General features: G+C 40.7%; 3 protein-coding genes and 1 long non-coding RNA gene across 9 annotated transcripts; 2 read left to right on the top strand and 2 right to left on the bottom strand.

Annotated features, from left to right (window-relative positions):
• On the bottom strand, positions 1 to 1,395 carry LOC149987679 (uncharacterized). The gene is made up of 2 exons (XM_090243468.1): positions 1,097 to 1,395; positions 1 to 796 (listed from the first exon to the last, which is right to left on the bottom strand). Exons 1-2 carry the CDS (start codon positions 1,129 to 1,131, stop codon positions 412 to 414), a joined length of 420 nt encoding a protein of 139 aa, XP_090099594.1. The 5' UTR covers positions 1,132 to 1,395; the 3' UTR covers positions 1 to 411.
• A 5,124-nt stretch (positions 1,396 to 6,519) lies between these two features.
• LOC112293363 (uncharacterized) lies at positions 6,520 to 8,026 on the bottom strand. Its single transcript, XR_002973004.3, has 3 exons — positions 7,885 to 8,026; positions 7,574 to 7,641; positions 6,520 to 7,115 (listed from the first exon to the last, which is right to left on the bottom strand). It is a non-coding gene; the product is annotated as an uncharacterized LOC112293363 (long non-coding RNA).
• On the top strand, positions 7,760 to 14,812 carry LOC112293315 (uncharacterized). Of its 4 annotated transcripts, none has more exons than XM_090243471.1 (8): positions 8,701 to 9,263; positions 9,383 to 9,732; positions 9,995 to 11,334; positions 11,770 to 12,364; positions 12,492 to 12,751; positions 12,876 to 13,099; positions 13,348 to 13,500; positions 13,775 to 14,812. In XM_090243471.1, the coding sequence occupies exons 3-8, from the start codon at positions 10,228 to 10,230 to the stop codon at positions 14,511 to 14,513; spliced, it is 3,078 nt and encodes a 1,025-aa protein (XP_090099597.1). In that variant the 5' UTR covers positions 8,701 to 9,263; positions 9,383 to 9,732; positions 9,995 to 10,227; the 3' UTR covers positions 14,514 to 14,812. The 4 variants fall into 4 exon arrangements, with proteins under 4 accessions (XP_024398353.1, XP_090099598.1, XP_090099597.1 ...); XM_090243470.1 differs by having other exon boundaries at positions 8,705 to 9,263; positions 9,392 to 9,732; XM_024542585.3 differs by having other exon boundaries at positions 7,760 to 9,732.
• Positions 14,813 to 17,151: 2,339 nt separating this feature from the next.
• LOC112293603 (uncharacterized) lies at positions 17,152 to 27,096 on the top strand. 3 transcript variants are annotated; one of them, XM_024543236.3, is made up of 16 exons: positions 17,152 to 17,442; positions 19,237 to 20,033; positions 20,191 to 20,977; positions 21,081 to 21,403; positions 21,727 to 21,933; positions 22,269 to 22,523; positions 22,759 to 22,887; positions 23,145 to 23,193; positions 23,343 to 23,433; positions 23,910 to 23,985; positions 24,332 to 24,379; positions 24,574 to 24,642; positions 24,838 to 24,923; positions 25,241 to 25,334; positions 25,488 to 25,557; positions 25,715 to 27,096. In XM_024543236.3, exons 2-16 carry the CDS (start codon positions 19,941 to 19,943, stop codon positions 26,410 to 26,412), a joined length of 3,075 nt encoding a protein of 1,024 aa, XP_024399004.1. In that variant the 5' UTR covers positions 17,152 to 17,442; positions 19,237 to 19,940; the 3' UTR covers positions 26,413 to 27,096. The 3 variants fall into 3 exon arrangements, with proteins under 3 accessions (XP_024399004.1, XP_024399008.1, XP_024399009.1); XM_024543240.3 differs by having other exon boundaries at positions 21,727 to 21,855; XM_024543241.3 differs by lacking the exon at positions 17,152 to 17,442 and adding an exon at positions 17,585 to 17,751 and having other exon boundaries at positions 20,219 to 20,977.
• Positions 27,097 to 27,981: the final 885 nt, after the last annotated feature.

The following is a 27,981-nucleotide window of genomic DNA, read 5'->3' on the forward strand; positions in this document are numbered from 1 at the left end:
TTAGATGTGTAGTACTTTTAGTGAAATTAATATGAATAATGAAAATTAGAAATCCTCTTGGAACGATTGGATTTAAGCATCATCATCCTCCATGAGAAAAAAATGCACGAAGCTTCTCGTCCAACTAGCAGCGAAGTAGTGGTCATCGTCGTCGCCGTCGTCGCCGTCGTCGCTCTCGTCGACGTCTTCGTCGAAGAGGAAGATATACAACAATCTCCGAACACGGGGTGTCGACGAAGTTTTGGCTACCGTCGGTCGTGGACGCCGGACCCCTGTCTGACATTCCATGGCAACACACACACAGAGTCGCAGCAAGCGGAGCGAGCGAGGCAGCGACACCTTCTCCTTTTCCTCGTCGTCCTCCCTCCCCGATCGAGATAACATTATTTGAGAGACTAATCGTGTGGCGCCTCATTGAACTGCCAGATAGCCAACGCTTCTTCCATTTGTCACCAGGGCTAGCTGCTGCACCACGCAAAATATCGAACACCGCCCTTCATACCAACTCCAAATCTGGACTTGAAACGACCCGCTCGTTCGGTAAATCAGTGAGTGCACCGCAGCTGAGGCCCGTAGACGAAAAACCCACCACCTGCACTGCCCGGCGCTGTTTGAATCTCGCCCGTAACTGTTGGAATCCTGCTTGTGTAGCATCGGAGATGAGAGAACATTCCACCAGCCGTTCGCAGAAACTCCATTTTGTCCTCTTCTGGTGGTTGCAGGGGGGCAGAGCCGCCTTTCTGTGATGGAATGTAACCATTCTCCCTCCGCAACCCCGGTTGTGAGGGTCCCGCTCCTGCGCTTCGACAAACGCGGATTTCTTATTTTAAAAATCGTCGGGATACTCCTAAGAGCAGCAGGAAGACTAGGCCAGAATGAGCAATAGACCGCTCCCGATATATATGTAATAATAATAATAAAATAAACAAAAACAAAAACCAAAACCCCCAACGGTTCCTCCCCTCGTTGTGTCACCCCTTGGAGAAACGATTAAGACATCGACTGATCGGGTGAGGGCGGGTGCCAGGGGCATTGACTAGGTTGTGAATATTCTTCCCGAATTATGCATTCTCAGCCTTCCATCTGAAAAAATCACCGTCGCACTTGTAGATTGCGTAGTGAAAGACCCATCCAACCTGTCGCCGCTCCGGGCTCGCCACTCAATGCAGCTGCGGTGTCTGGAAATGCTTGATTCGGGGAACGGAACAGGTGCAAGACGTCTTAATGGATGGATGAGTGAGTGAGTGAGTGAGTGAGTGGGTGCATACATTCGTTTGTTTGATGAATTGTGTCTGAGAGGTGGATCAGTGAAGAGATAATACAAGCACTGTTCTTGTAGTAAATACATATTTATATTGATATTTATTTACTAACATTGGGTTCCTTGCTTTCTTTCAGGATTCTCATTTCAATGCAATGTTAATATCTACCTGTATAAAACTAAAAATAATAATGGTGTGTGTGTGTGTGTGTGTGTGTGTGAGTCCACAAAAATCAGTGATTGAGTGAGGTAGACAATCACTTATAAAATCAGTTGTGTGAGGGGGGAGGGAGGGACACATTCACACCACTATTGAGGGCCCACATGTTCCTAGCCTCATTCCTTGTTCCCCCATCTTTTTGTTTCCACATCTTCCATGTATATATATATATATATATATATATGAACTAGTTGAATCTGTGTTGTTGTCATGGAAAATATGCAAAAAAAAATTAGTTAATTTTGTTATCAAATTCCATAATTGCACATAACCAACTTCCAAACCTCACACTTTGTGGTGTATCAAGTGGTAGGATACAACTAGATATACCTTTGACACTGTTGTGATTTGGCCAAGATATTAGGGGATGTTCACCTTGCTAACTATAACACATAATGCTACTTCTCATGAAAACCAAGTACTATTGTAAACTATTGGTTTAATGCTTATTGAAGATAATACACCTTCAAAGCTCTGCATGAATCTATTACAAAATGTCAAGTTCATGAGCATGTTTCAAATGTTGCCATGGAAATCTTCAACATTTGAATTGAACAATTCACTAATAATGGAGAACTCCAAATATAACTCTTTGTTGAGAGAAGAAAAAAAGCACGTTCTATGAAAAGATTTATAATAAATGATAGTTAACAAATTTGCATATTTAGTTATAAAAAAATGTAGCAATTGTCCTTTGAAATAGACAAAAATCTCATTTATCAAATTTTGACTAGAAATTATTATAAAAATTACTAGTAATACTATAAAAATAAATAAATAAATAAAACCTTCAATTAGAGCCAATCTTGAACAACTAAGACAACACAATCCCTTTACTTGTAAGTTTGCCAAAAATCTTAGTTTGAATACCATAAATTAATTAGAAACTTAATCTAAAAGCAAAGCAAGTAGTAATGAATCTAAAGCAAATTTTTGAAGCATGGAATTTATATTTGCCAATTGCCAACATTACTTTTTTCAATGTGTGCTTTGACATCAACTCATTACTCTTGTACTTTCAAAGATTATAACATAGTCATATTCTTTCACAAAAAGAATCATAATTGAAAATGCTCTATTGCATGGTTTGATCATGCTTTCAATGAAAACTTTTGTTTTGTTGTATTCATCAAAAGTTTTGATGAAAACAACGATGGTTGAGACGAAAGCCAATATGATATCTTTTTTTGAGGTAGAAGTGAGTCATATGTGTTATTAAGGTCTTGTAAATTGCTGCAAAATTCAAATTTTGCTTCACTTTTGCTTAATTTATGATATTAAAAAAAATAAGAGATGTAGGCAGTCAAAGATCAAATTTATCTCTTCTTGTTTATTCCATTGGCTTATCCCCCTTGATGTGTTATAAATAAGAGATTTGGATTTTTTTTAAATAATACTTTTTTAAAATAGATTGATGTAAAATCAATAGTAAATTGGTTTTAAGACCTTATTTATTTATGTGTGTTTATTTATCAATTTAAGTTGTTGAAAAGTATTTGATTATTATTAAAAAAAAAAAAAAAAAAAAAAAAAAAAAAAACCACAACAATATTATCCAACTTTTAAATATTGTAATATTTTTTGGTGATTTTTAATATAATACATTCTCATTACAACACCTCTATTATATACAAATAATAGTGATTTAAGGTTATTGCAACAATTATACAATCATTTAGTTTTCAATACCAATGAATTATGGTGCAAAATAATGAAATTAAGAATCATACAAGAATATTTTAGTGCAGCTATAAAAAAATATATATGTGAATATATATATATATATGTATATATATATATATATGTATATATATATGTATATATATATATATATATATATATATAACACATAAAAATGCAACAAAGACAGGAGAACCTGATAATAGCATAAAACATTTAAACCAATGTAAAAGATAAAAAAAAATGAATAAAATAAAATAAACACAATTAATTCCAATTAAATATATTGATTTATATGAGTTTACAAACATATCAATTTATTACTTTTTATGAATGCAGCAAACCTTCAAAATAATCAAATTTAGTCTCAAGCATCACAAGGAGTACAATCAAACACACGTATTCATAATTAGAGTTGTTTATTTCGACTCAAAAGAACTAGTTAAAACAACCCTTAATACATGTCATGACAAATGAGATGTTTACTGCAATTCAATTTTTGTATAATCGAGATCTTTCTCTTTTTTATTTGTCAACTGAAGTACCCTTTTCAGAGCAGTAAGTATTTTATTTTTAAATTTAAGCTTTACAACATTTATTATAATGGTTGAAATTAACTTCTAATACAAATACATATTCTTTTAAAGAAAGATATTCTGCATTATTTAATAAGATTTTAATTCAAATGGGTGTTAATAATGTTTTTCAAAGTGCATAAGGGTCGTAATACTGCTGTTGGAATTATTTCTTTACAGATAAAAAATTTTACGATAAGGAAAAATAAAGGATTTTGGCACACATGTGCAAGAGATGCTACTATCATAATTAAAAAATTAAAAATTAAAAAGAAAGTACATATCATTTTATTCGAAGTCAATAATGAAATTATATTATACATCGCTACATGTAAGCATATCCTCATGGACAACATCGTATTTATTTTAACATACAAATGTACTTAGTGCTTAGTAGTTAATGAAACCAAATATGAAATGTTTATCTACATGTCAAAGTAAATTAATACATATTCAAACATAGAAGATTTATTCACACGCATATATATATATATATATATATATACACATCACTCCACATTTTGATGCAATACCTCCAAGTACTCTTCCATAAATACTTTTATTTTATTCCTTTTTGAAAACTTTCTCGCTTCTTTTATGGGGAACGTCCGGATTGAGTCAAGGACCCAAAACCAACCACCAGGGGAACCTCGAACTCCATTGAGAACGTTGAGCTTTTGAGTCCACGTCAGCCAGAGCAAATTCCCTCGGTTGACTCTTCCACACCCGTGCGCCAGGTGGAAGGACCCCGGTCGTCGCCCGTCCCGTCATACCCGCGGACGAGACCCCACGTGGTTGCAATCGCCGGACGGAGCCGACGCGGATGGACCTCGTTCGTCATCAAGTGACGGACAGTTGGCGATGACACCGTCAACGTATCTTAACGACGAACAACGTCCATTTCTCGCCCACAATTTCGTTCGTTCGTATCGGTCCAACCACTCATTGCGCGGTGGGCCAATTCGGGAGGTGCGGTTAAAGGGGGTCACGGTGAAAGGTCTCAGCGGTGATAGAAACACTCTAGAACACCGCGACCTTGCCTCCCAGTGTGCGGGAACCGTGGCCAGTCTGCTTGTCATTCCTCTTTATAATATTAACTTTTCATGAATAAAGTTTTTCTTTTTCTTTTTCCTTATTTTTCTGAATTTCCTTCGCAATTCTGACTCATCATGGTGAAGTTATACGATGTAATGTGTGCATTCAAAACGGAAGGTGGAATTTTTTAGAATATCAACCCATTAAACTCAATCCAAAAAGCAATTTACACACTTGTTGTATAATCTAATGAGTGAAATAATAATAAAAATCAACAAGGTGTTATTTCAGTGTGCTCTGCGTCCTCTTGAATTATTTCCTTTATTGGTTGTAAGTTGTAAGTTGTAAATACAATTACACTGACGAAAACATGTCATCACATAAGAAAAACTTAATATATATATATATATATATATAACTGGGTATCCAAAGAGTGCTTCAAAATAAGGTAATGTGATGTGAGACAAACCCTAAATCCCTCCTCCCCCCAAGGAAGACCTTGGATTCATCTTTGTTGTTGTCCACTAAGGTTCACAATTTTTTCTATTACCAAATCAAAAAAATGGTTTTAGAAATTGAATCATTAGAGCAAGATGGGTCAATTTGACATTTAATTGGGTTGATTTAATAATCCCTCAAAAATTTAAAATGTGCTTTTTATCACAGGGTTCTGGAGGCTACATGGTTTTGGAGGTGGGTGTTCTGATCATGGTTGGTGTGCTTGTGATGAAGACCACACAGCCACAAAATTAGGGTTTAGAAGATATATATATATATATATATATATATGTATACATATAAGTTCATGGAAAAACATGATTTGGGTTTGGTATTCAATTCCATGTCAATGGTAAAGTACTTCATTTGCTGGTGCAACTGCTCACCACACCTCCTCACACTATTCTTCATTTTTCAACAAGTTTTTGTAAGACTAAAATCATTTCAACAAACACAGAAACATAAAGCAATTCTGTGTAATTAGTGAGGCAAAGCAGTTTCCAGGTTAGTGTATAATTGGATTTATGTACAACGTGGGTTCTTTAAAACTTGCAAAATATAAATTTGTGGAGGGTTTCATTGTGCACTGGATTGATTATAAAATTCAACTAACTGTAGTGTTGATATGTCACAACTTTTGTGAATAATTGAAAAGCCATTTGATTTTAGAAGGATATGGTGATTTTCTGTGAAGAATCTATGATTGCTTTTGTGAAATTGATGTTTACTTGAAGGTTGTCCTTCAGACTGTACAACTTGAATCTGCTTTGACTGTTTCTAAGTCATTTTTGTCGTTCGAAGAATAAGTTATATTCCTTGCAACATGGTATTTTTAGTCGTCTTCTTTGGCCTTTTCAACTACATTATGCCCTCAGTTGTTTTGATGATGTGTTTATTTATTAATATTCTTATTCTTATTGTTTATTTATATTATTAATGTCATTACTATGTTGTGGTTATAATTTTGCACCCAATTAATTTTGGAGGTTTATTAAAAAAAAAGTATACATCAAATTGAAAAAGTAAGTCATGCATATCAACTTATTACAAATTGTGGTTTTTAAAAGTATACAATTTAAAAGTATCATTATCTTTAATATACACTTTTTAAATCAGTTAAATTTTAATATATATAAAAAACGTTTGTAAAAAGAACAACTAAACCAACCACTATTTTTGGTGTTACTTTATAAAAATAAAAAAAATCTTCTCCTTTATATCAATACATATGCACACGTGTGCTTAAAATCTACTGAATTGCATAGATTAAAAATTAAAAATTAAAAATTAACAGCTGCAAACAAACCAAAGCTCAATCCAAAAACCTTGGTGCAAAAGGTTACACGGAGGGAGATGGAATCTAATTCATTATCTCTTTTCTCATGCTTCTTAAAAATATCTATCTCACACATTAAAAACTAACTCTAATCCTTACCACAGCTAAGCAAAATATATTGCTTAAAAAACTATTCAAACCGCTTTATCTATAGACAAATATATTAAAACTGTTACCAAAACAAGGTCCAAACTTAGTACATTCATCATACTTCTAAAAACCACAACAACTAACCATGCGCCAATACAACACTTCAGTGTTGAATTTCTTATATTTTGATATTCAGTACCTGGAGACCTCACAGCAGCAAATCAGCAAGAATCAAACCTGGGGGATAAGGACCCCACAGTTTTGATGATTTTGATATTGAGGGAGAGCGTTGTCGTGTTTGGGTTGCATCCCAGAATCACCAGATATTATCTTCTATCCCACTGGTAACCTGGCCTCCAAGTCAGTCACAGTCCTCATGAACAGTCTTGCAAAAATGACATTCTTAACGGTGCAGACTTCCTGCTCAACCAGAGCTTGTGTTAGATATATTTGCAGCAATGGGTTAAGCTCTACACATCACATAGGGGACCACAACAACAGCAACAATGGGAACAGGCAGATGGAGATAGAGCAGCATTAACTCATGGAGCAGCCAAGTTAGAACAGAATTCTGCAACAGGCACACACACAGAAACCCACACACAAACACACATCCACAGACAGGTGCCAGCCCACTGTCACTTTGTCTGGGATCCTGCTGCTCCGTCTGCCAGGATTGTACAACAAAATGCATGGGCTCATTCATCTCTCTTTCGACATCTCCTTACATTTCCTGTCTTTATTATTATAGTATTATTATTCTTATCATTAATGTTATTAATCTGATGTTTTTGCCTGCGTGGCCTACAGTGTGTATCTGGGGAAATCCTACCATTCCTAAGCCCTATCCTGCAAAGCGCTACAGGTCAATTGATTACCTTCAGTCCATGCCACACATTTTACAGACATGCCAAAGCCGCAGCAACGCGTCATGGATTTTGCCGGTCTGTATATACACATCGTTTCCCTCCTTTAGCAAAGTTACTGCAGGAAAATCCACAATATCCACTCCATCTTGGACTGTAGAGACGTAAGCTTTTTAGTTGTGGACGTATTCGACAATCAGGTACAGATTTAGCTTAATTTAGAAAGAATGCAAAGGAAGAAAAGGAGCTTGATGCGTGGGGTTTTCATTAGCGAAAAAAACAGAGAGTTGAGTACAGTGAGCGGAATACTGGGGAAGAGTTACCCGCGTTGCATAGAGTGGCCGACAGAGTCACGCTTCCAAGCATTTGGTGGCGATGCTTCGAGGAGCCTATCCGGGATTGCGTTGAGTGTGAGCGTGCGTGCGTGTGTCTAGAAATTTCCCAACCTCCGTTGCGGGACATCTGCGGAGCGCAGGGTTCCTTCGAGACTATACCACCAAGTAGGAAGCAAAGTATTTTTACCTTCCTCTCTCACCGGTGTCTGTGCAGGGATGGCGTTGCTTGTGGGAGGGGACAACTCCAACTCAGCAGTGCAAAACAACAAAACCCATCTCACCAGGGTAACAAATAACCAGACGACGCCTCACTGACTGGAATCATCGGCGGGAACTCGATCCACGACCCCTCTCATACATGGTAGGGTAGGATAACTTCGGCCCGAAGTTCCCCAAACAGCAGCAACAGCAGGAGCTCGGTAAGTAAACAAACAATCGGCTACTCCCGCTGCAGCCAATGAGATCCTTCAAGCCGTGACCGGCCTTGCGAATCGCCTGACCAGGCTCTGTCTCCCCCCCCCCCCCCCCCCCCCCACGTTTTGGAGTGTCCGGCCGTCCCAACGAGGAGTCTTTCACCTTTTCCCATTTCAAAAAGAAGAAAAATAGCACGATCCTGCAATTTCTTCACGCCGCCCACATACGATGGACACAGTGTTTTTACGGATACAGTACGAATACATCCCCCTGGATCGAGCTCAGGGACCCCACTCTGGTGGTCATGTTGGTGCGCTGTGCTTGCTGATGCCGATTTTGATGTGGGCTGTTGCTGCAGCTCTTGCCACTTCTTCCTCTTCCTTCTCTTCCACCTCCTCCTCCTCCTGTTCCGAGTCTCCTTCCTCTCCTCTTCTTCCTTGCTTCCTGTTCCACCGACCTCACTCTGCCTTTTTCTGTGGCGGATATTGGACTGAATAAAAATGCTCGTGATGTGTTTCTGCGCGGTAGAGGGCTTTCATGTCTTGTCTGGAGGGAGTGAAGAGAGTGAAGGAGCGCAGGGTTGAGGTGTTGGAATTGAGTGGAGGCTTGGGAGTTTGGTGCGAGGAGCTTTGGTATAGGAGTGAGATTGGAGGCTTCGGCTATTATGTGTGAGCGTATGGCGATCTTTGTTGGTGGGTTGGATTGAAGGCAGTAGTAAGGATTCTGTGTTGGGAGGCTTGGATATGTGTCGATGCTTGTGATGTGATCTGGTCGTGTTCGTGGAGCTTTGGATCGGAGGGAGCTTTAGGGTTGGGAAGCGGGAACTTGGAAGTGTGAGAGAGGTAGCAACTGAGGTGTTCTCGGAGGGGCAGATGCTTTCTTGGTGCAGTGTATGTTATTCTTGGGTGAGCTACGTCGATTTTGGAAGAGGGAGCTTTGCGGCTCTGATTCAGGTATGGGAGGTCTTCTACCATGTTGGTGGTTCAAGGTAGTGCCTTGGGATGCTTGATGGAGGAGATTTTCTTTGGTGATTCGCTGCGGATAGACGTCGAAATTATTTTTGAGATTTCAGTGGGTGTAGTGGGTGCGGTGCGGAGGCGGTCCTGATCGGCACTACTGGAGGTCGCCAACTTGGGCACGCAGATCGGCTACGCCAAGTAATTTACTGGGAGGATCCGCTTGTGGTGCTGTGGACGGATTATTTTAGGTTTCTTTCGTAGTACGGGTGCATATCTGGCTCTTGAACTCGTGCATCTTATCCTTTTAGCAAAAGTTTTACCTGCTGCCTTCCACTTGAGGCAGCTTCCCCATGAGACCGTAGTCCAATTCTGCTCACTACTGTGGGTTTTTGGTCCTAAATGGGTGGAACCTTATTCGTCCAATTGAGCTTCTTCAGGTTGTTGGGCGGGTACTGTAAGCCTGGTGAGATTTTTTGCAATTTTTCGGTCGGTAGTTTTGTGTGCATCCTTTGTCGGCTGATGTATTCTTCTCAATCATGCGACAGTTGGCGACTTATTGGTTCTTGGTTGGTGCATTTTTGAACTATTTTTAGTGTCCCATCCAGTCTAGTTCCATAGAGGGGTTAATTCACCAGATACGATGATTTCTGTGCAACTTATTCGTGCAAGCAATTCCTCTTACACTCTGTGGTGTTTTGAAATTATAATTATATTGTTGTGTGCAGAACATTTCAAAACAAGAGCAACTTTTAATTTCGAGAGGTTGTCAGCGTTGAGAGTAGAGTGATTGCTCAAAGGCTCATCCGAATTGAGCACTATAACTGGACGCACTTGGGCACGTTTGATGGTTTCAGTGCTTTTGATGTTCTGAATTAAATGTTCTTGGAGCTTATCCAGCTTAGTATTTGGGAAGTTCCGGTGCTGCTAAAGTCTTAATAACTTTCAGAGACTTCAGAAGATGGGGTGCAATAATTCTAAGATCGATAACGAGGAGGGGGTTGCAAGATGCAAGCAGAGGAAGCGCGTGATGAGGGATGTAGTCGCTTCTCGACACAACTTCGCAGCTTCACATGTCATGTTCATAAAGTCTCTGGGTGATGTTGGCGTAGCTTTCCGAGTATTTGCAGAGGGAGAAACGACAAAGGAACATATAATGTACTCGGAGGTGTCTACTCCGAGAACACCCACTCTGTCACTTGGACCTCCTCCTGCAACGCTACACCCTCCACCCCCCTTCTCTCCTGGGTTTTCGCCCTCTCCTCCTCCTCACTCACCGCCATCACCTCATGTCAAGCTCTCCGCACTGCGTTTTCAGAATGGCTCGCCTATTACAAGAGCAGTCAGTTCGCCGGAGAGTTTTGCCCAAGAATTCTTTCCGCCTCCCCCTCCTCCTGTAGCTTTGAAAGAGCATAGAATGGAACACACTCCCTCTGCCAGCATAACCAACATATATAGGTTTAATGAAGGGTCTTCTAACTCATACAAGTCGTATAGATTGGAGGGTTCTCCGCCTCCACCACCCTTCCAACCTATTCAAATGGACGATGATTGGAAATACTCTGGACGTAGAGCCCCGCCCTCAAATGCTGCTAGAGAAAATAACCCTCCCCCTCCTCCACCTGTCACTCGGAGTAGTTGGCAAGACTTGTTTATGGATCCATTTCGGCCTTCACCACCAGTATTCAATTACATGGAAGAGAGAAGGAATCCAGATGTGGGTAGTAAGCAGTCTCAGGAGATAGAGGAGCAAAAACGTAGACAGGAATCTGAACGGAAAAGGAACCATGAGGCGGAACATAGGAGGATGAAAGAGGAAGAGCTGGGAAGGAAGCATGATATTGAGCAGAGGATTCATGAGGAACGGAGGAAGGCTCATGAGTTGGAAGAGAGGAGGAACCGGGAGCTTGAGCAAAGAAGGAGAGAGGAGAGCTCTGCTCGCCCGCCGCCTGTAAGGATTGTGGAGGTCAAGCCGAAGAATTTTGTGGACGATATACCGGATTTAGAGGAGGATGATATACCGGAGCTTGAGGATGTTGACGAGGATATTGATTGGCCACCTCCTGAGGTATATTTCCCCAAATTATTCATTTTATTTATTTCTTTATTTTGCAGCCTGTGGTCGAATGGGTCGTCTTACACGTCTTTTACTGTCTCGCTGTGGATGCAAATGGTGTGCGTAAGTGCTGGATATTTACATCTCCTCGTAGCTCCTGTACTTAATGCAGTGTTGACTGTAAATTAGGCTCGATATACAGTCAGGCGTGTAGTTGTTCTTCGGTACTTGCTCAAATTATGTTGTGTTATTGGAATTACCTTGACGATTTTTTCAAGCGTGCACAGATATCGTGCCTTTTAATTGTTTCATGACTTCTACTTGGGTGTTGTAGTGACCGCATCCTTGAACACGTAACTAAAATAGTAAAGAAGCGAAGCTAAAGCCATATGATCGATATTAGGGTACAGAAAACTTATTTTTTTCTCGATATCTTGTGGTTTTCAGGACTTAGCTAATGGGAAAAATATTCATGCCGTCAAGAAACCGCAGTCAGCACCAGAACCGTCACCGAAACGAGCTCCGGAACCATCACCGAAACCAGCACCAGAACAGTCACCGAAACCATCACCAAAACCAATACCTGAACCGCCACCGAAACCAGCTGCAGAGCTCTCACCGGAACCAACACCAGAAAAGATACCTGAACCAGTGCCAAAACCAGCAGCACCAAAACCAGCAGCACCTGAGCCGGCAGCATCTGAGCCAGCACTACCGAAATCAGTACCAGAACCAGTACCAGACCCTAAAACTCCGCCAAAGACCCCGTCACAGACCCCACCGAAATTTCAGGAGCCACCACCTAAGGCAGGAAAGGCAGCGAAAACGCCAGGGAAACCTCCGAAACCTGAATTCTCAATCGCGAAGACCAACAAGGATTTGGCTGTCTCAAAAGCGGAAAAGGGTGGCCGGGACCTGCTCGAAGTTCTGAAGGAGGTTGATGAGTGTTTTGTAAAAGCTGCGGAGAGTGGGGAAATTGTGTCGACTCTTCTTGATACGAAGAAAGCACATTACCATTCAAATTTTTCAGACAGTTTGAGAGGTGATAAGCCGAAAGCACCTGTATTGGACTACTTTGCAACACTCCAAGTCATAAAGCTAGATATCAAATTAAAACATGTCATGTATTTTGGTTTGTATTCTTACATTTGAGGTGTGTGTTTTTGCAGGAGTGGGTGAATCCGCAAGGATGAATCTCTTGAGGCTGTCTGGAAAATCAGGGTCATCCAGTTTTAGGACCACCAGTAACCTGAGTAGTTTGAGTAACACGAGTGTTTTAAACGATGAGTCTCCAAGCATTATGAGTATTCGTAGAAGTATAAGTAACTTGAGCAGTGCAAGATTTGCCGAAGAGTGTGGACCCCCTACTCATGCATCGACACTTGATAAATTGTTCGCTTGGGAAAAGAAACTTTACTTGGAAGTCAAGGTATGTTTTGTACTTAGCCCGGTTGTGCATTTTTTCGGTGGGTTTTGAATGATACTTGGAATAGCTCTGGTGATCAATTGTGTAACTGACCTTGATATGGAATGTTTGGGTGTTTTGTAAACAGGAGGCGGAGGCTCTTAGAGTAGAGTTAGAGAGGAAGTTTTATTTGTATAGGAGTCAGGATGCAAAGAATGAAGACCCTGCCATCATTGACAAAACCCGCTCGTCTATTAAAACCCTCCAAACTCGTATGGCCGTAGCTGTTCACGCTGTAGAGAGCGCTGCACAGCAGGTGCAGAGGCTAAGGGACGTAGAATTATATCCACAGCTTGTGGACTTACTGGATGGGTGAGTAACCTGTTTTATCTTAGTCTTTACTAGTGCACAAAGTGCACCACATCTTCAACTTTCATCGTCATCTTGTTTCAGACTATATCAACGATTCGTTGACTCGGACCAGTAAAGTTCGAAATTTAGATTGAACCTGAACTTTTCAGATGTGTTTTCATTATTCAGCTTGAGAATGGTGATTTTGATTTCAACGTTGTCTTTAATACTTGTAAAGTGTTACTAATAATCTTATCGTATTTATACAGGTTGGGAACCATGTGGAAGAATATGTCTCAAGCACACCAAGCTCAGTTACGAGCAGTAGAGACTATGAGAAGGTTAGATAATTCTGCTGCCTGTGAACCAACTACAAGTTTTCATCGCCAGGCAACCCTCAATCTGGAACAAGCACTAAACAAGTATGTCTTGGTTTTCCATTATTGATGCTGATCTTCCTATATACTAATTGCATTATTTATTTATTTATTTATTTTGAAAGCTACTCTTTTATATGTCCATTGCTTTTTAACATGACTCTGATCTCTTGCATTTTTTTTTGGATTGTAATGAACGTCTTCTTAATCTCCTTCTTAATAAATCCTTCAGATGCGTTATGGTCAGGGACGATGTGAGCAAAGAACAGAAGAGGACGTTTACGTGCTGCTGATACTAATTGAGGTATATTTGTTGCAGGTGGTCAGAAGGTGTGTCGAGATTTGTAAATTCGCACAAAGAGTATTTGAAGAATTTGACATTATGGTTAAAACTGACTTTACAGCAATCTTCGAATGATGAAGGAGACAGTCGGAGTGGGTCAAGATCACCCTCACGATCTCCAAGGTCTTCTTCTTCAGAAGGTATGATTGGAAGCTCTATTTATGATCTTTGCCAACGTTGGGAAGAAGCGTTAGCGCTGTTACCCCATCAAGTCGTGTTGGAGGGCATAGGATCATTTTCATCGGTGGTGCGTGAGATGTTGAGACTACAATGGGAAGAGCTGCGAATAAAGAAAAGAGTTGAAAATTACCAAAAGGATCTGGAGAGGCGAGAGCTAGCTCTGCACACAGTTGCTTCGAAAGATCCAGGTCCAGGATTTCACGATGGAAGCAGGTCCCAAACTTTAACATTGAGGTCCCCCACGACTACTTCTGGTAGTGATGCGGATGATGGGCGTTTCGACATGGTCGTAAGCTCAGGCTTTTCAGAACGAAGTGAAGTCGCTGAGAAGCGACTCAAATTCGAAGCTGCGAGGAGGAAGTATGAAGCTGAGCTTGAAGCTGAAAGGAAAGCCTACACAGATACTCGAGCTTTTACCCTCAGCAGTTTGCAGTCTGGTTTGCCACAGCTCTTTCAAGCTGTTACTACCTTTGCTAACAGTGAAGCCGACATCTATGACCAATTGAGTACGGCGCATTCCTTACTCAATAAGTAATCTTCCTGTTTTTCTTCCTCAACAGAAGGTCCTTATTAAGGTTCGGCTTCCATCAGAGACTATCTAAGGGACAATGCCAAATGCATTTTTTAGACCCTTGGAGGACACGGTTCAGCAGTTATTTTTTTCAATAGCTTAGTTTTACAGATGCTGCTGCTGTACTCATTACTCGATTTTAGGTCCCTGCCTTCGCGTGAATTTTTAAGTTAGCGCTAAGGCCAGGTGATTATAGTCTGCGAGATGTATATCACTGTCACTCTAAGCTCAAGAGGAATAAACAGTTCCATTGTCGGATGTAACACAGTTCTATCTTAAGGCTTCATCATATGCACAGTTCTAATTGGGTGTCCAAGTTGGTCCAAGTTTTATAAAACTTAGTCTGCATCTCTCACAGCCAATTTGAAGCAAGTTTTTTGCCTGTTGGATAAGCCCTTCTGTGTACAATGCAAGCTCATTTTCCCTTTCTCTATCAAACATGCTCACATGTCGTGAAATTGAAATTTCCTGTCAAGTCCGTCAGTGGGTTCACCGATGATTCAATCCTGGGCCTTCGATTGTCCAACCAACCTCGCATATTTCTTCGGAGATTTTGGTATAATGTAATCTGATTTATCTTTTCGTGCTGAAAGGATTAACTGAATTCTCTCGATGTTCAAGACTCTAGAGAGTGGTACTCGGGCGAACCAACGTTTTGCAACCTTGACATTCCCTGAAATCACCACCTAACTAAAACTGCTAGGTTCTGTAAGTCTACTGTTTTTCCTCTATCTTTATTTTATCGAACTATCTTATCGAACTGGGGGAGAATTCTTTTCCAGTTTTTTAGAGCCTACTAATAGTAAAAGGTAGGAAAATATTAAATAGATTCAAGTTTTTACTAAATTGGCCTACCCATGATAAAGAATATGGTAATCATGACAAAGGTGATTGGTTTTTATAGTTTTTGGATCAAGTATTGGAGAAATGAATGTAGAGGTTATCATTAATTCATGATGAAAGTACACATTAAACAAATAAATTAAGAAACCAAAAAGAAACCAAAAAGAAAAATGTAGTATGAATCTTCAGCAAAATGGACAAGATTGAATTCTCGGAGAAGCCAGTGAGTACTCTCAGAGAAGCAGAGAGTGGCTCATACAACGATGTGGAAACCCACAACATCAGAACGAACGGATCATTCATTCTACAGGATCATGGAGTGCGGCATGAATATCATGCTGCCAGTTCCAGCACATGTCGATAGTCGGATCAGACTCACAGCACTGTTTCTAGATGCGTTTCTAGGGATGAAAATGACCCAGTTCGACAGATAGTTTATATTTCCACACCATAGTGACATGGTGTGTCTTAAAGTAGTTCATGCAAAGCGCCGTCATTCTGGTCTAGTTGGGCACTTTTGTTGGCAAGTTGTGGGAACAGTAGCGTCGTTGCACGTGAGACCTTCAACAGAACACGATTGATTCATCGTTGGCTGGGTGGGATTGTCCACAAGGTTCGGGTGAAGTGTTTGACGAATCACTCACAAGTGGGTAGACCTTCTCGGTGTCTCCGAGTGTTGCACACTCACGAAGTCTCCGAACTTCGATCCTCGTTTTGACTTGTTGATATTGGTTTTCCTTTTCTAATATAGGACTGGCTCTGGAATCAAAGTTCAGGATGCCTGCAGGCTGCCATGGGTGATGAAAACCTGTGGAGCCAGTCATGCGGCGGTGGAATCAGTCGGTTCGACTGGACACATCAGCTTCTCGCACAACTCGAATGTGTCTAGTTAACGCTTTGTCGATTCTGAGGTAGTTGTGTATATCCAGAGGTACTTCTTGCACTGGTTTTACCAAAACTGACATCAGACTAATGTATGCCACGCTTGAAAGGCTTTGCGCAATCACATCCCAAGTTAATTCTTCCAAACAGAATGTGATCGCCGCAGGTTTCTGTGTCCAGCAGCTTATGCTCGAAGAAGCATTTAGCGTTTCGACGAGCAGCCACAGTAGGTGTTTCTTCTCCCTTCCTTTGATTATACCCAACGGAAGCATTGCCACTCTCCTGGCAGCTCTTCGTCGGACATGCGATGCCCGGTAATGGATTCACCTGTTCCAGGCGAAACATGCTTCACAGAAGCCTCCTTGAAGCGTTCGATGCGATACAGAATCTCTACGCGGAGCTTCCTCCTAGGATGATCATTTACTCAGTAAACATACTCGCGCTGCTCAGTGTAGAATACGCTGTTCCTGGAGCTGGTTTATGCACAAGAGCTTGATCGATGGACTGGCTGAATAATTGTGGAGCTCGTGAGTTGTTCTCTAATGGATTGACACGATCTCGTGTGCAGGAGCAGCGATGCAAAACATCGTTTCCAGCCCCACATCGACAACCTCCTCGGTAGAATGCTTCGCATCTCCCAACTTGTCTATTTTTAATAAACCATATTGGATGAGAACGTGCCAATGAGATCTTATTCATCCATTGACATTGAAAGCGCTGTTCACACCCTTAGAGACCGGGGACCGGTAACCTGGATGACGAGGAGCGGCCCTTTGAAATGTCGGGTGACTGGTTGGCGGCTCCTCGGGCGACGAGTGGAGCGGGCGGGTCGAGTTGAGCCCGCCCGGCCGCACCGAGCTCCTCCCAATCTGGCTTCCCACCCGGTTCGGCCCCAACCGGACCTGCCCCGAGAAGCGCGGGCAGACTGACTATGGAGGTGGCCAGAATGCCAGAGCAGTCTCTTGGTCGCTCTCTCTCTGTTTCTCTCGTACATTGCGCGGCATCATGCGTCTATACATCTATCTTGTGTCGCCAGTGGTCGTTTGTAGTAGTAGCAGTAGTAGTAAATCGTTGCCTGATTCTCGTTTCATGGCTGCGCTGGGGCACACAACGTCATCGTTCGCAATTTCGAGTGGACTGCCGTTTTGCAGTTGAAAACTATTTAGCGGTACCTTTTTTTTTTTTTTTTTTTTTTTTTTTTTTTGCGTTTTGTTTTGTTTTGTGATTGGCTGCTGCGAGATGGGACTGTTCATGGAGTTTATGGCGCGCCGAAGCAACTCGTTGCTGATGTTCGCATTCTCTGATGAATAAATGTAGAGTCAATTCTGTCGACTCTGTTGTGGTGGTGTTGATGAGTTCAGAGTCGAGTTTGAGCATTTGTTTGAAAATGGGATTTGGTGTTTGAAGTGATGGAGCTCTGGAGATGGTGTGTGTTGGTGTTGTTTTTTACTTTTATTTTTTAAACACGAACCCTAAGGTCAGCGCAATTCTGAGCTTGAGACTTTGGTGATGGAGTGTGTGAGTCGGTTTTTTGAGAATCTGAGTGGCTTTGGCATTTTTGGCGCTGGAGGATGATGCTAGCTAGGGTTCTCTTTGGACCTCCATACGATTCGTGTTCAGTGTGATCGATAGCGTTGTGTTGGATCATTCAGTGGCACTTCTGTTGGCAATTAGATTTTGCATGTTATGGATATCTGTAAAAATTAGGCGAATCTGTGTTGTGCATTTGGAGCTAAGGAGGGATAGCTGGCTGAAAATCCGGCTGGGTTAGTGTGGCTGATCACCTGCCTAGATTTTTCAGCAACCAAGGGATGTGTAGTTTGTAGGCTCGAGGTCTTGAGAATGGCTGGACATTAGTATGATTTCCCCTTAACTCGACTATCTGTAGGTTTGTATCTTAGATTGTTGCAGGGTACAGCGTAGTGAGTGAGGTGAATGGGGCCTCGCCAGGATTATTGACTTCACGGCGGCGTAGTGCAGAGGAAAAGTCTAAATTAGGCATTCGCATCGCAGTTTATGCCAGATTACGAGCTGATTCGACATGTGGAAAGTTCCTGTCGGGGTTTTTATCTTCTACCGGGTCGGATGTTCTCGTTCAATTAGACCGCATCTTTTGCCTTAGCTATTGTATGCAGTTACAGTTTTATATTTTTTTGTTTAAAAGCTTATGTATTTATTTATCTCTTTTTTAAATTAGCGAGGTATTGCAAGTAGAGGTCGAGGAGCTGCAGCAAGAGATCTTGAAGCATTCTTGCGGTCAGGTTCAAAAGGTCGGGGCTACTTTGTCTTTTTCGTGTTTTGCCACGCAGAACCCGTGAAAAAATTTCAATCTCTTCTGTAGCCTTGTGAGCTTGTCTCACGAAGGGGCATTTAAGCGAGAGAAGATCGGTACACGACATTTAAGTCTGGATTCACTAGCTTATGCGGTTTGTTAGAAAATTTGTTAGATGTATCCTAGTAAGGAAGAACCGCTGGATGAGAATTGGATTCTATCAAACCTGGGAAGTCCGCACCCACAAACTACGATGTGGTCGGAGTAGTGAATTACATACTAGCAGAAAGAACGACGGTGTCTGATTGTGTGCGTGTAACAAAGGTCAAGTAAGCAAGATGTAGAGAGTAGACCTTGATTGACTATAGTGTTAGTAAAGATTGACATTCTTACTCGTGAAGGAAGGCACACTTTTGTGACGTTGACGTTTGAGGGCATGTTATTCGTAACCTGATTTAAGTTGAGGCTTAATTGCGTCGCTGGTGGATACGCATGTGTGTTCAAAGTCATGATTGAGGTCTAGAACTTACAAGATAATATGAATCTGAAAGCTTTGTACGTCTAGAATAACCTTATCTGATGAATGGGATACACAACGTTGTGGTTTCAGGTTCTTTCTTAACAGTGGGTTCAGTATCTATAGGTCTAAGGTTCGACTAACCACTTGCTTGCCCTACGTTGGTGTTGCAGGCTTGTAGCAGTGATGTTGGCACTGTAGAGCAATCGTGATTCTTGGATATGGGCGATTTTAGACACATTTGGAAGTTCAAGTCAAAAAGCCGAGCAGGCACAGGTCGTTTTTGTTGATGTGGAGACGTTCAGCAGATTCGCAAGGCTTTAACGCTCACTCCAGTAGTTGCAGGGGTGACTGCGTTATCTAGGCAAGTTGGAAGAAAAGAATCTGGACAAATGTAGAGTTGCTTATTAAGACCCTGAACAGAAAAAAATTCTTGTCCGCGGGTTGGAATGGAATGAAATCAGGATTGTTTTGGTATACTGCCAGTGTACAGGAGTGTGGGTGAGGGGATGGTCGCTTGGTGGGTCATAAAAGATTATGGCTGTCAGAGAGTATCAACACTGGAATGCACATTTCCAGCTCATTTCTTTTTCAAAGAAAAGATTTAAGGCAGACATTCGGTGGCGAAACATATTGTTCAAGCGGAGTTTGATTGATGAGAGCTCAACGTAGTGTAGTTTAAAAGATCATTACTGCCACTTTTCAAGTAAATCTGGTTATTGAAGAATGACTTCGACTTATCTAATCAGTGCTTTTATTACCTGAAGGTATACTTATTCTGTGATGGGAAGAATGTAGGCAGAGTCTCGTCGAGCTCCAAAAATCATCTTCCCTAAATTAGGTGTGATGTCTTAAGAGTTGGAGTTTCTTAGAAAGAATGGCCAGGTACAATGGTCCAGCAGCTATGGATATGCGTCAACATTTGAGCACCAATCACACTCCCCACCCTTCACAACAATATGGCTCCCAGGTGATTAACAACAGTGAGAAGCTGCTTTCTTCATTGGTCTATCCTAGAACATTAGCATCCATCGATTTGAGCACTTTAAATCACTTCTCTTCTAATAGTACTACTGACTTTGTGTCTTGTTTTTTTTTTAAATTCTTTTTAAAAACGAAATTCTCAGAAATCTTTCGGGGGCTATGCGGGTTCAGCCACTCTGATTCCCCCTTCTCAATCGCAGTCAATGCCACCTAAAGCGTTGATCAATGGGGGGCAAGTTTCAGCAGATGAGTGGCCGGGCACAACGATCGCAGGAGTTGGCACACCCAGCACTCAGCAGGCACTAGTCCTGCAGAGTCCCCGAGGACAAGGTTCTTCTGAGCAGGGAGCTCTTCAATCCAAACAACATTTTGTTTATGAAGGAAGGGTAGCTTCTGGCTCACAAGTTTTGCAGGCAATAGGTAGCAATCAATACCAAGCAGCGTTGAGTACGAGCCAGCTATCGGGAGGTTCTGAAGGGGTTAAACAAGATGCGTTCCAATCGTATTTTAACGAGGTTGCTCAAGATGTTACTCCTAGATCACCTCAGGTTCGAGTATGTTATCCACAGGGTGATGTGCAACCCATGGATATCACTGCGGTGAAATCTGAATATCCTGATCTGAAGCGCGTGAAGCGTGAATATACTCTCATTGAAGGAGAGAGAGGAGAATATACACAGGGTTCGTTGAATCCAGCGGTGTTACTTCGATCCTCTCAAGAATCACCCCATCAAGAAGGAAGTTTTCAGGCACCGGCATCCTCTGACCAATTATCAGGTTTAGACAGGGCGCCAACCAGCAGCCAACATTCTGGGCTTGAAGGAGATATCAAACCTAATTATGGTGTACCTCATGAACTGGTGGTAAAGTCCGAGTCAGGAAATTATCAATCCGCAGAAATTAGCAGCCCATGCTCAACTTACACCACTGGTAAACTTCTGGCACTTGGCCTTGCAAGTATGTAGTAAATTTTTCCCTCTGTGTTCCGCCTTGTCGACGTTAACTGTTTCGTTGTGCATAAATTTTGGGATAGGGCAAGCTAGTGTATCGCAATCTAGTCAAGAGCATGGGCAGCAAAGTCAAAATCACACACACACAAATCTTCAAGGGGCTCAACAGTTCATGCAGCAAAATAATTTTCAAGGTCACCAGTCGCTTCAGCCTCTTCGAAACGTGGGCTCGATGCAAGCAGGGAATTTTCAGGGTGTTCTTCAATCTGTGGGTGGGGTTTCACAACAACCCAATTCCGTGGGGCAAAGTAATGCGAATCATTTAGCACAACTTCAACGTTCACCATCTCAACAATCCATTATGCAAATGTCATCCGTCAGTCAATTATCACCCCTCCAGTCTCAGGTCTGTATTCTTTCAATGAAAGCTGAGCGAGAATGTGTGTTGCTGAATGTCAGTTAAACTCAGTGAGAGCAGTCATGTGATTTGGTATGGTTTGTGTAGGAGCTTTCAGATGGTGTAGAGTGTTCTCAAATTAAAACTGCAGAATTCATTTGTTTACTTGCTTTCCTATTTTTATTCTCCCTGTTTTCCGAAAGTTTCGGTTCATTTTCAACGTAAGGTTCTCCGGTGCTTGTTCTTCTCTATATTTAGCCATGAAAGTATGCATGTTTATTTTATATTGTGCTGCTGCTAAGTTTTCTGAGGCCATGACTTATTGTGATCAGCAAGTTCAAGCCCAAGCCCTAGCTCAAGGAATGTTAGAGGCACATGCACAATCAGCCAACCAGCACACTACCCTGCAGCATGCGGTAGCTAGTCAAAGAGGCATCGTGCAAGCTCGTCACGCTCAAGGAGTAAGTCCTCAACAGCAGCTCTTGTTATATTCTGGACAGCAACAGCAGTTTCAGTCGGGTCAAGCACAAGCATTGCAGGTGAGGTGCATGTGGTCATGAAGCTCATAGTTTACAACTGCGTTCTATTGAGATAATTTGGAGGTTTAGCTTGATCGTATTTAAGATTCAGTAGGTTGATTGTCGGTTGTTTTTCTTAAATAGTTCTGCGCTGCACCTGTTCACTCTTCTGTAGGAAATTCATCATGAGTCAAAGTAGTATTTTTGTCCATACAAAGACTTCAATTTGAATTCGTCGCTCTCATTGTAGTCTTATTGTTATATTTTCCTTATCCCTTTATGTCTAATTTGTTTATGTCTTTCAATGAGTATTGTTTCATTGTTTGAATTTATAATGTCTTTTGTGATTTTGGTAGATGACAAATGGTTTGCCATTGGCTGGAGCTGCACAACAAATGATTTCCCGAATGCAACCAGCAGTACAAAACCAGCTTCTTCAGAGGCTTAAGCTTGGGAACCGGCACCTCATCCAAGGCCCGGTGCTAGGACTTGGAAACTTTAAAGGCGGAAACCTGGATAATAAATACAGAATTCGTATGCCACCAAGAGCTGCTTCAAAATGTTATCACATAATCATGCTGTACATTCATGAGCAAAGAAAACGTCTTCCTGTAAGGGTTTTAGCTTGGGTGGTGTGGTAAAGAGTTTTTTTTAATACAATGTTGACTAAGTGTTGATCGCACGATTTTTTTTCGTCTAGTGATTATATCGTAGGATGACATTGTACTTGAAGGTGTTTATTGTTTACAGCCGGTGTTCTGTTAATTGCCTACATTAGTCACATATGGTTCAATGTTCTGACTAGTGCTATCTTCCAACTTCTAATTGTTATGGTTTTTGCTACAGGATAACAACATCGCTTTTTGGCATAAACTCGTACATACATTTTTTGAACCTGGAGCTTTAAAGCGCTGGTGCTTAGGCAGTTACAATACTTCTCCTGTTGGTCGCCATGCTCAGGGCCTCTTCCCTATGGTATATCTCTTCATCTACATTTCTCTGACGGGCAATTAAAACAAGCTGAAATACATGTGTTATTTGTAATTTCTGCTTGTTTTTTAAGCATTCAAAAGGTATCTTGCTTATTGAGTAGTATTTTCTCAAGAATTCATTGATTGTGAATCCTTTGTTTTTTTTCATGTTGGAAAAGTTACAATAATTCTCATGTTCAACTTTTATTTATCCCCTTCATTGCTCAGTTTGGATTTACATTGATATATTGCATTCTGCAGGAGTTTTGGTTCTGTAATTTATGTGGTGTGCAACCTGGTAGAGGTTTTGGTGAGTATTTTCTATATCCCCTTCGTCTGTGTCATGGATTATTGAGCAAGGTTTTGAATTAGTCCACTATGCTGCAGAATGAAATGTAAAAGATTGGAATAAGTTAGCTATCTGCAAGGAGTTGATATTTTTGCGTTTGATATGAACAGAATCCTGCACAGATGTTCTGCCTCGCCTTTTTAAAATCAAATACGACAGTGGTCTGGTGGACGAGCTCCTATTTCTAGATCTAGCTGAGGAGTATGTCCATCTCTTCTGGTCTATATTTTTGGATTTGACAATGTTGATCATTTTCTGCAGGAAACTCATCCTTATCTTAAATCACATCTTAAGAAGCAAGGAAGTCAGTGAGCGTCTCAATAGATATTTTGTAATAAAGATGTATCAGTTCAACTTGTCTCATGTACGGGAATTCACGTCATAGGGGGTGCAAGGTACTTGATATTTGAAGAATGGTGTTTATCGTGAAGCTGGATCTAACATTAGTTTATGTTTTTGATGAGCCGTTCTTATCTTTTCTTTTCTTTCCTTTTTCCTTGATTTTGTTCTGTGTATGTAAGGTTTGTTTATCATGTTATGTCAATTATGTGTTCATCCATTGCCATTTTATGTTTGGCTGGACTTCGTCTGTTTCAAGTCTGAGTCTTTGTTCTAGAACCTAAACCTGAGATTCGATTCTCACGTTGCTCATCTAGGGTTTTTTTTTTGTTGAGTAGGTATGTTATGCCTTCTGGGAAAATGGTTCTCGAGTATTCAGGGGCAGTACACGAATCTGTCTTTGCTGAATTAAGGGTACGTTTTGGATTGAGCGCCTTATTCATGTGTTTTAAGATCACAGTTTATGTTACAATTTTAGTCTATTGCTTTTTGTAGTTCAAGCAACGGTAATTCACCTAGAAAAGGTTTCAGGACACTTAAGGCTGAGTTGATAATAAATAAACTATTGCTGCAGCCTGCGTGGTAACGCTATTGTTTCCATGTATTTATGCTTCTTGTGTAGTGAACCAAATATTGCTCATATATGTGATTCAAATATTGGTTTTTCACGGGTAAGTCCTTGTTTATGAAGGATGAATTGCATTTGTTTGTGTAGAAGCAGTATGGTTTTGCTGATTCAGGTTACGATGTTGCTTGACAGGTGATCAGGTATGGAACACTCCGAGTGACTTTCAGTTCCTCATATAAGGTATTTAATTTAATGCGTAGTATAGGCTTATCAAGTAGAAACTACTGTCCTAGTCACTGCATCAATGTGAAACCCTCTGAAATTGGATGAAAAGTATCAGCCGGTTCTTTTTGTTATTCTCTTATCAGAAGCTCTGTCTTTATGCTTCGGAACTCTTTGATATCTGACGTGACAACACTAATGTGCCACTTTAGATTCAAGCGTGGGAATTCTGCACAAAAACTCACGAAGAAGTAGTACCATCCAAGAATCTTCAAGAGCAGGTGTAGCATCGCAACAGAAGTAATCTATCCATCGTCTGCAGTAGCGTAGTTGCTGTGCTTATATGGAGTGTTGTGGATTTAGGATTATTAGCGGCTTATTTTATTTTATGTTATGTTATTTTATTGAGTCTTTGATGGGCTCGGATTATTAATTATTCTGAAATTCGTCGTTTAAACTTATGATCGTGTGTACAGGCACAGCTGCTAAATAACTTGGTGGCGGAGGCTGAACAGGAGGATATTAACAAGAGCGTGGAGAATCTGACGAAACATTGCAATGCGTATGTTACTTCTCTTTCTTATGTAGAAGATAACTTGACTCTTTCTTGTCTAGAAGATGACTCGATATCTTTCTGGTCGGAATTATTTTATGTTTTCCTTTTAAACAAATGATTCATGTAAATGTGGAATACCTCTACTTGAGTAAATGTATTTTGGAATGAATTTTCGCTATCGATTCCCCAACTTTTTTTCAATTAAGCACTCGGATTATGATGGATTCTATCAGTTTATTAGGCTAACTCTCAACTATGATATTACAGCTGAATGCAGGTTTGAAGTATATAGACATCAATAATCGATGAGTTTGGTTGTGCAGGTTCATGACTTCAGCAAAACAACTGGCTGTACAGCTGGACGCGCCTATGGTCAATGATCTTGGTTTTTCAAAACGCTACGTGCGCTGCTTGCAGGTATTGTCGAGAGCTGATATTTTGTGTGTGCCATTGAATTTTCAACTTTTATTCCGTAGGTTTTCGTGTCATACTTGCTGCTGGGTGATGTAATACTTTGGTCTATCTTGCTTTCCAAATAATTTTAACAGGACATGTTTGCTCTGATTACAGATTTCTGAGGTTGTGAACAGCATGAAGGACTTGATATCATTTGAAAGGAACACCCGGCTTGGACCTTTACGTATGCTACTTCAGAAGCTTTATGATCCTTAACCAGTTTTACTTGTATGGGCAGTACATGTGGAGGATCTTTGTGAGTTTTTGGTCAGTGTCCACAATTGAAGTCCATGCCCACTTGAAATAGCTGTCACTAACTGCCTGTTCTTATCTTGTTACAGAGAGCTTAGCAGAGTTTCCAAGTGCTCGGAAATTGCAGCAGCAAGGCTTGCTTACGAACCTCCCTAACCAACCCTCCCTTACACACGTCATAAATTATTTTATTCAAGGCACCCCTCGTCAACCTTTGGCTTCTTTTCAACAAGGGCTGGTCACAAGACATTCTGGTGGGCAAGTTATACTGCCTAATGGACAACAAGGTGCCTCTCAACTTCGAGGTCATCAACTTAGCCAGCTCCAACCTGGGGCTGTGGCCCAGGCTCACAGAGTTCCTAACATGTCAGAAATGGTACAATTCTCGAACCACTTGCAATCACAGCTACGGGGTCAAATTGATGCTCGGAACTTTGGTTTAACACAAGCAGGACATGCATATAGCAATCAGATGCAGCCACCTGGACCTTTGCACTTGTCTGGAAGCAGACAGGCTCATTCTGGGAATTCTGCTCCTACCAACGAGTTGCCTGGTCAATTACAGACCCAAATGAATTCATCTGGCCTCGTCCAACCACAAATCCATTCCTCTGCGCACTCCCTCTCGGGGAGTCCTGGTGGCAACGCTCATTCTTTCTCTAGGAGTCAGATAAATCTGCAGCTCAGTCACGCGCAAGCACTTTCCCAGCTCCAAGGACCGTCATCAACCAATCCAGTTTCAGCATCTGTGCTTAATGGGGATCATGCTTCAACCGACGTCAATTAGCTCTCATAGCAGGAATTTCATAACCTTCCCAAGTAACTACATCCTTACCCAGTGAGTCAGGTTTACTTGCAGCTGCATTCCCTTGAGCAGTAGCAAATAGTAAGTGGGATCAGCAGAGCTTACCCGGCACTCCTTGGAGTTAGAGTGAAGTCAGTGACCTGCGGGCAGTTGCGTAGGTTCCTCACTTGAGTTGAACGAAGATTAAGATTCCAGTTGCGTCATAATTTTTGATTACCCTTGTTATTTGTACGTTTGTGTGTGTTTAGAGGCGTTTCTGGGCTTTTACATGAGGTGATGTTCCTCAAATGCTTTTAGACCGCGACGTTCAGGTAGATGTTCGATTGGAAGAGAATTAACGGGCCAGCTTCTTGATTTGATACGGAAAGACTTCCAAGGATTAGAGTGTGCTCCAATGTATTTTGTATCACAAACTGTTTTAGGGACATCACGAGTCAAGGTCTCACCTTGAAGGTCAAGTTTTAAATTTTGTAATCTCCAATAGGGTAGGGCTCAACTTGAAGTGAAGCTAGTAATTAGTCTTTGAGACTGTATGCCTGGAAAGAGGTTTTCACTGGTTGGATTACAACTTGAACGGCTGAATTTGAAATGGTGGGTCTTCACCAGGCTCCATGTACAATATATGACTGATATTCATACGCTTCAACAAGGGTGTTGTGCTTGGCTTACGTATCTTAATGTGCGCTTTGTATGTAAACCAAATCCTGAACAGAAGCAATGCTTCATAGGGGCCAAGTTTCTGGAACTATTCAAAAGCACAATTGTTTAATCGTATGTTCAAATTGTAATAAAATCAGGAAGTATGAGATCCAAAGTAAGAGTATCCATCTTTTTTGTATTGCATGCACTTAAGTAATTTTGTAGTAAAAGTATGTTTTCATTGATTAAAATAGTTTTGTATATTAAATTTAAAAGAGTTTGTGGGCATATTTTTCATCCATCCAAAAGAATATATATGTATATATATATATATATATATATATCTTAATTCCTCCATTCAACCACTTATGCATTCATTTGACAATTGTTTGAGGATGGAAACTATTTGAATCCCACTCATTCTAATACTTATAATTGAAGTACATAAAACTAAGAACATGACTTTGCAACCCAACTTTTAGAATTTTTTAAATTATTGTGTAGTTAATAATTTTATACAATTTCTTTTAGAATGAAGAAATTATTCAGTTTATAATGAATTTGGTACTTCAACAAATATGAGATGCTTAATGAAATGTGTGAAATAATGGAAAATTGAGTGTTTGTTGAGAACCTTTAACATATCTGAGTTAATTTAATGAGTGAGTAAATACATTAGCAAATAACTAAAATGTTTAATTTCTAGATTGATTGTTTAAAAAAGAAACAATTTGTGATGGGATTTTTCATAGAGCAAATAAGTATAAAAACAACATTCAAATAAAATGTTTTTTTGAAATAATTTGTAAGTAATATATAGTTGAAAGGAAAAACATATATATGTAAACTACAATTCTATTGCATACTTTACAAACATGTACAAACAAACAAACAAACAATAAATAAAATTTT

This window comes from Physcomitrium patens, chromosome 16 (genome assembly GCF_059467195.1).
Source record: "Physcomitrium patens ecotype Gransden chromosome 16, ASM5946719v1, whole genome shotgun sequence".
Classification (NCBI taxonomy): Eukaryota; Viridiplantae; Streptophyta; class Bryopsida; order Funariales; family Funariaceae; genus Physcomitrium; species Physcomitrium patens.

Bases quoted from the DNA above. Each gene is read 5' to 3' on its own strand.
- LOC149987679 (XM_090243468.1), bottom strand. From the start codon at position 1,131: ATGGGTCTTTCACTACGCAATCTACAAGTGCGACG. The intron at 797-1,096 runs GTGATTTTTTCA...GTCGAAGCGCAG, and splicing joins CGCAATCTACAAGTGCGACG to GAGCGGGACCCTCACAACCG.
- LOC112293315 (XM_024542585.3), top strand. From the start codon at position 10,228: ATGGGGTGCAATAATTCTAAGATCGATAACGAGGAGGGGGTTGCAAGA. The intron at 11,335-11,769 runs GTATATTTCCCC...TGTGGTTTTCAG, and splicing joins TTGATTGGCCACCTCCTGAG to GACTTAGCTAATGGGAAAAA. The intron at 12,752-12,875 runs GTATGTTTTGTA...TTTTGTAAACAG, and splicing joins AACTTTACTTGGAAGTCAAG to GAGGCGGAGGCTCTTAGAGT.
- LOC112293603 (XM_024543236.3), top strand. From the start codon at position 19,941: ATGGCCAGGTACAATGGTCCAGCAGCTATGGATATGCGTCAACATTTG. The intron at 21,934-22,268 runs GTGAGGTGCATG...TGATTTTGGTAG, and splicing joins GTCAAGCACAAGCATTGCAG to ATGACAAATGGTTTGCCATT. The intron at 22,524-22,758 runs GTAAGGGTTTTA...TTTTTGCTACAG, and splicing joins AGCAAAGAAAACGTCTTCCT to GATAACAACATCGCTTTTTG.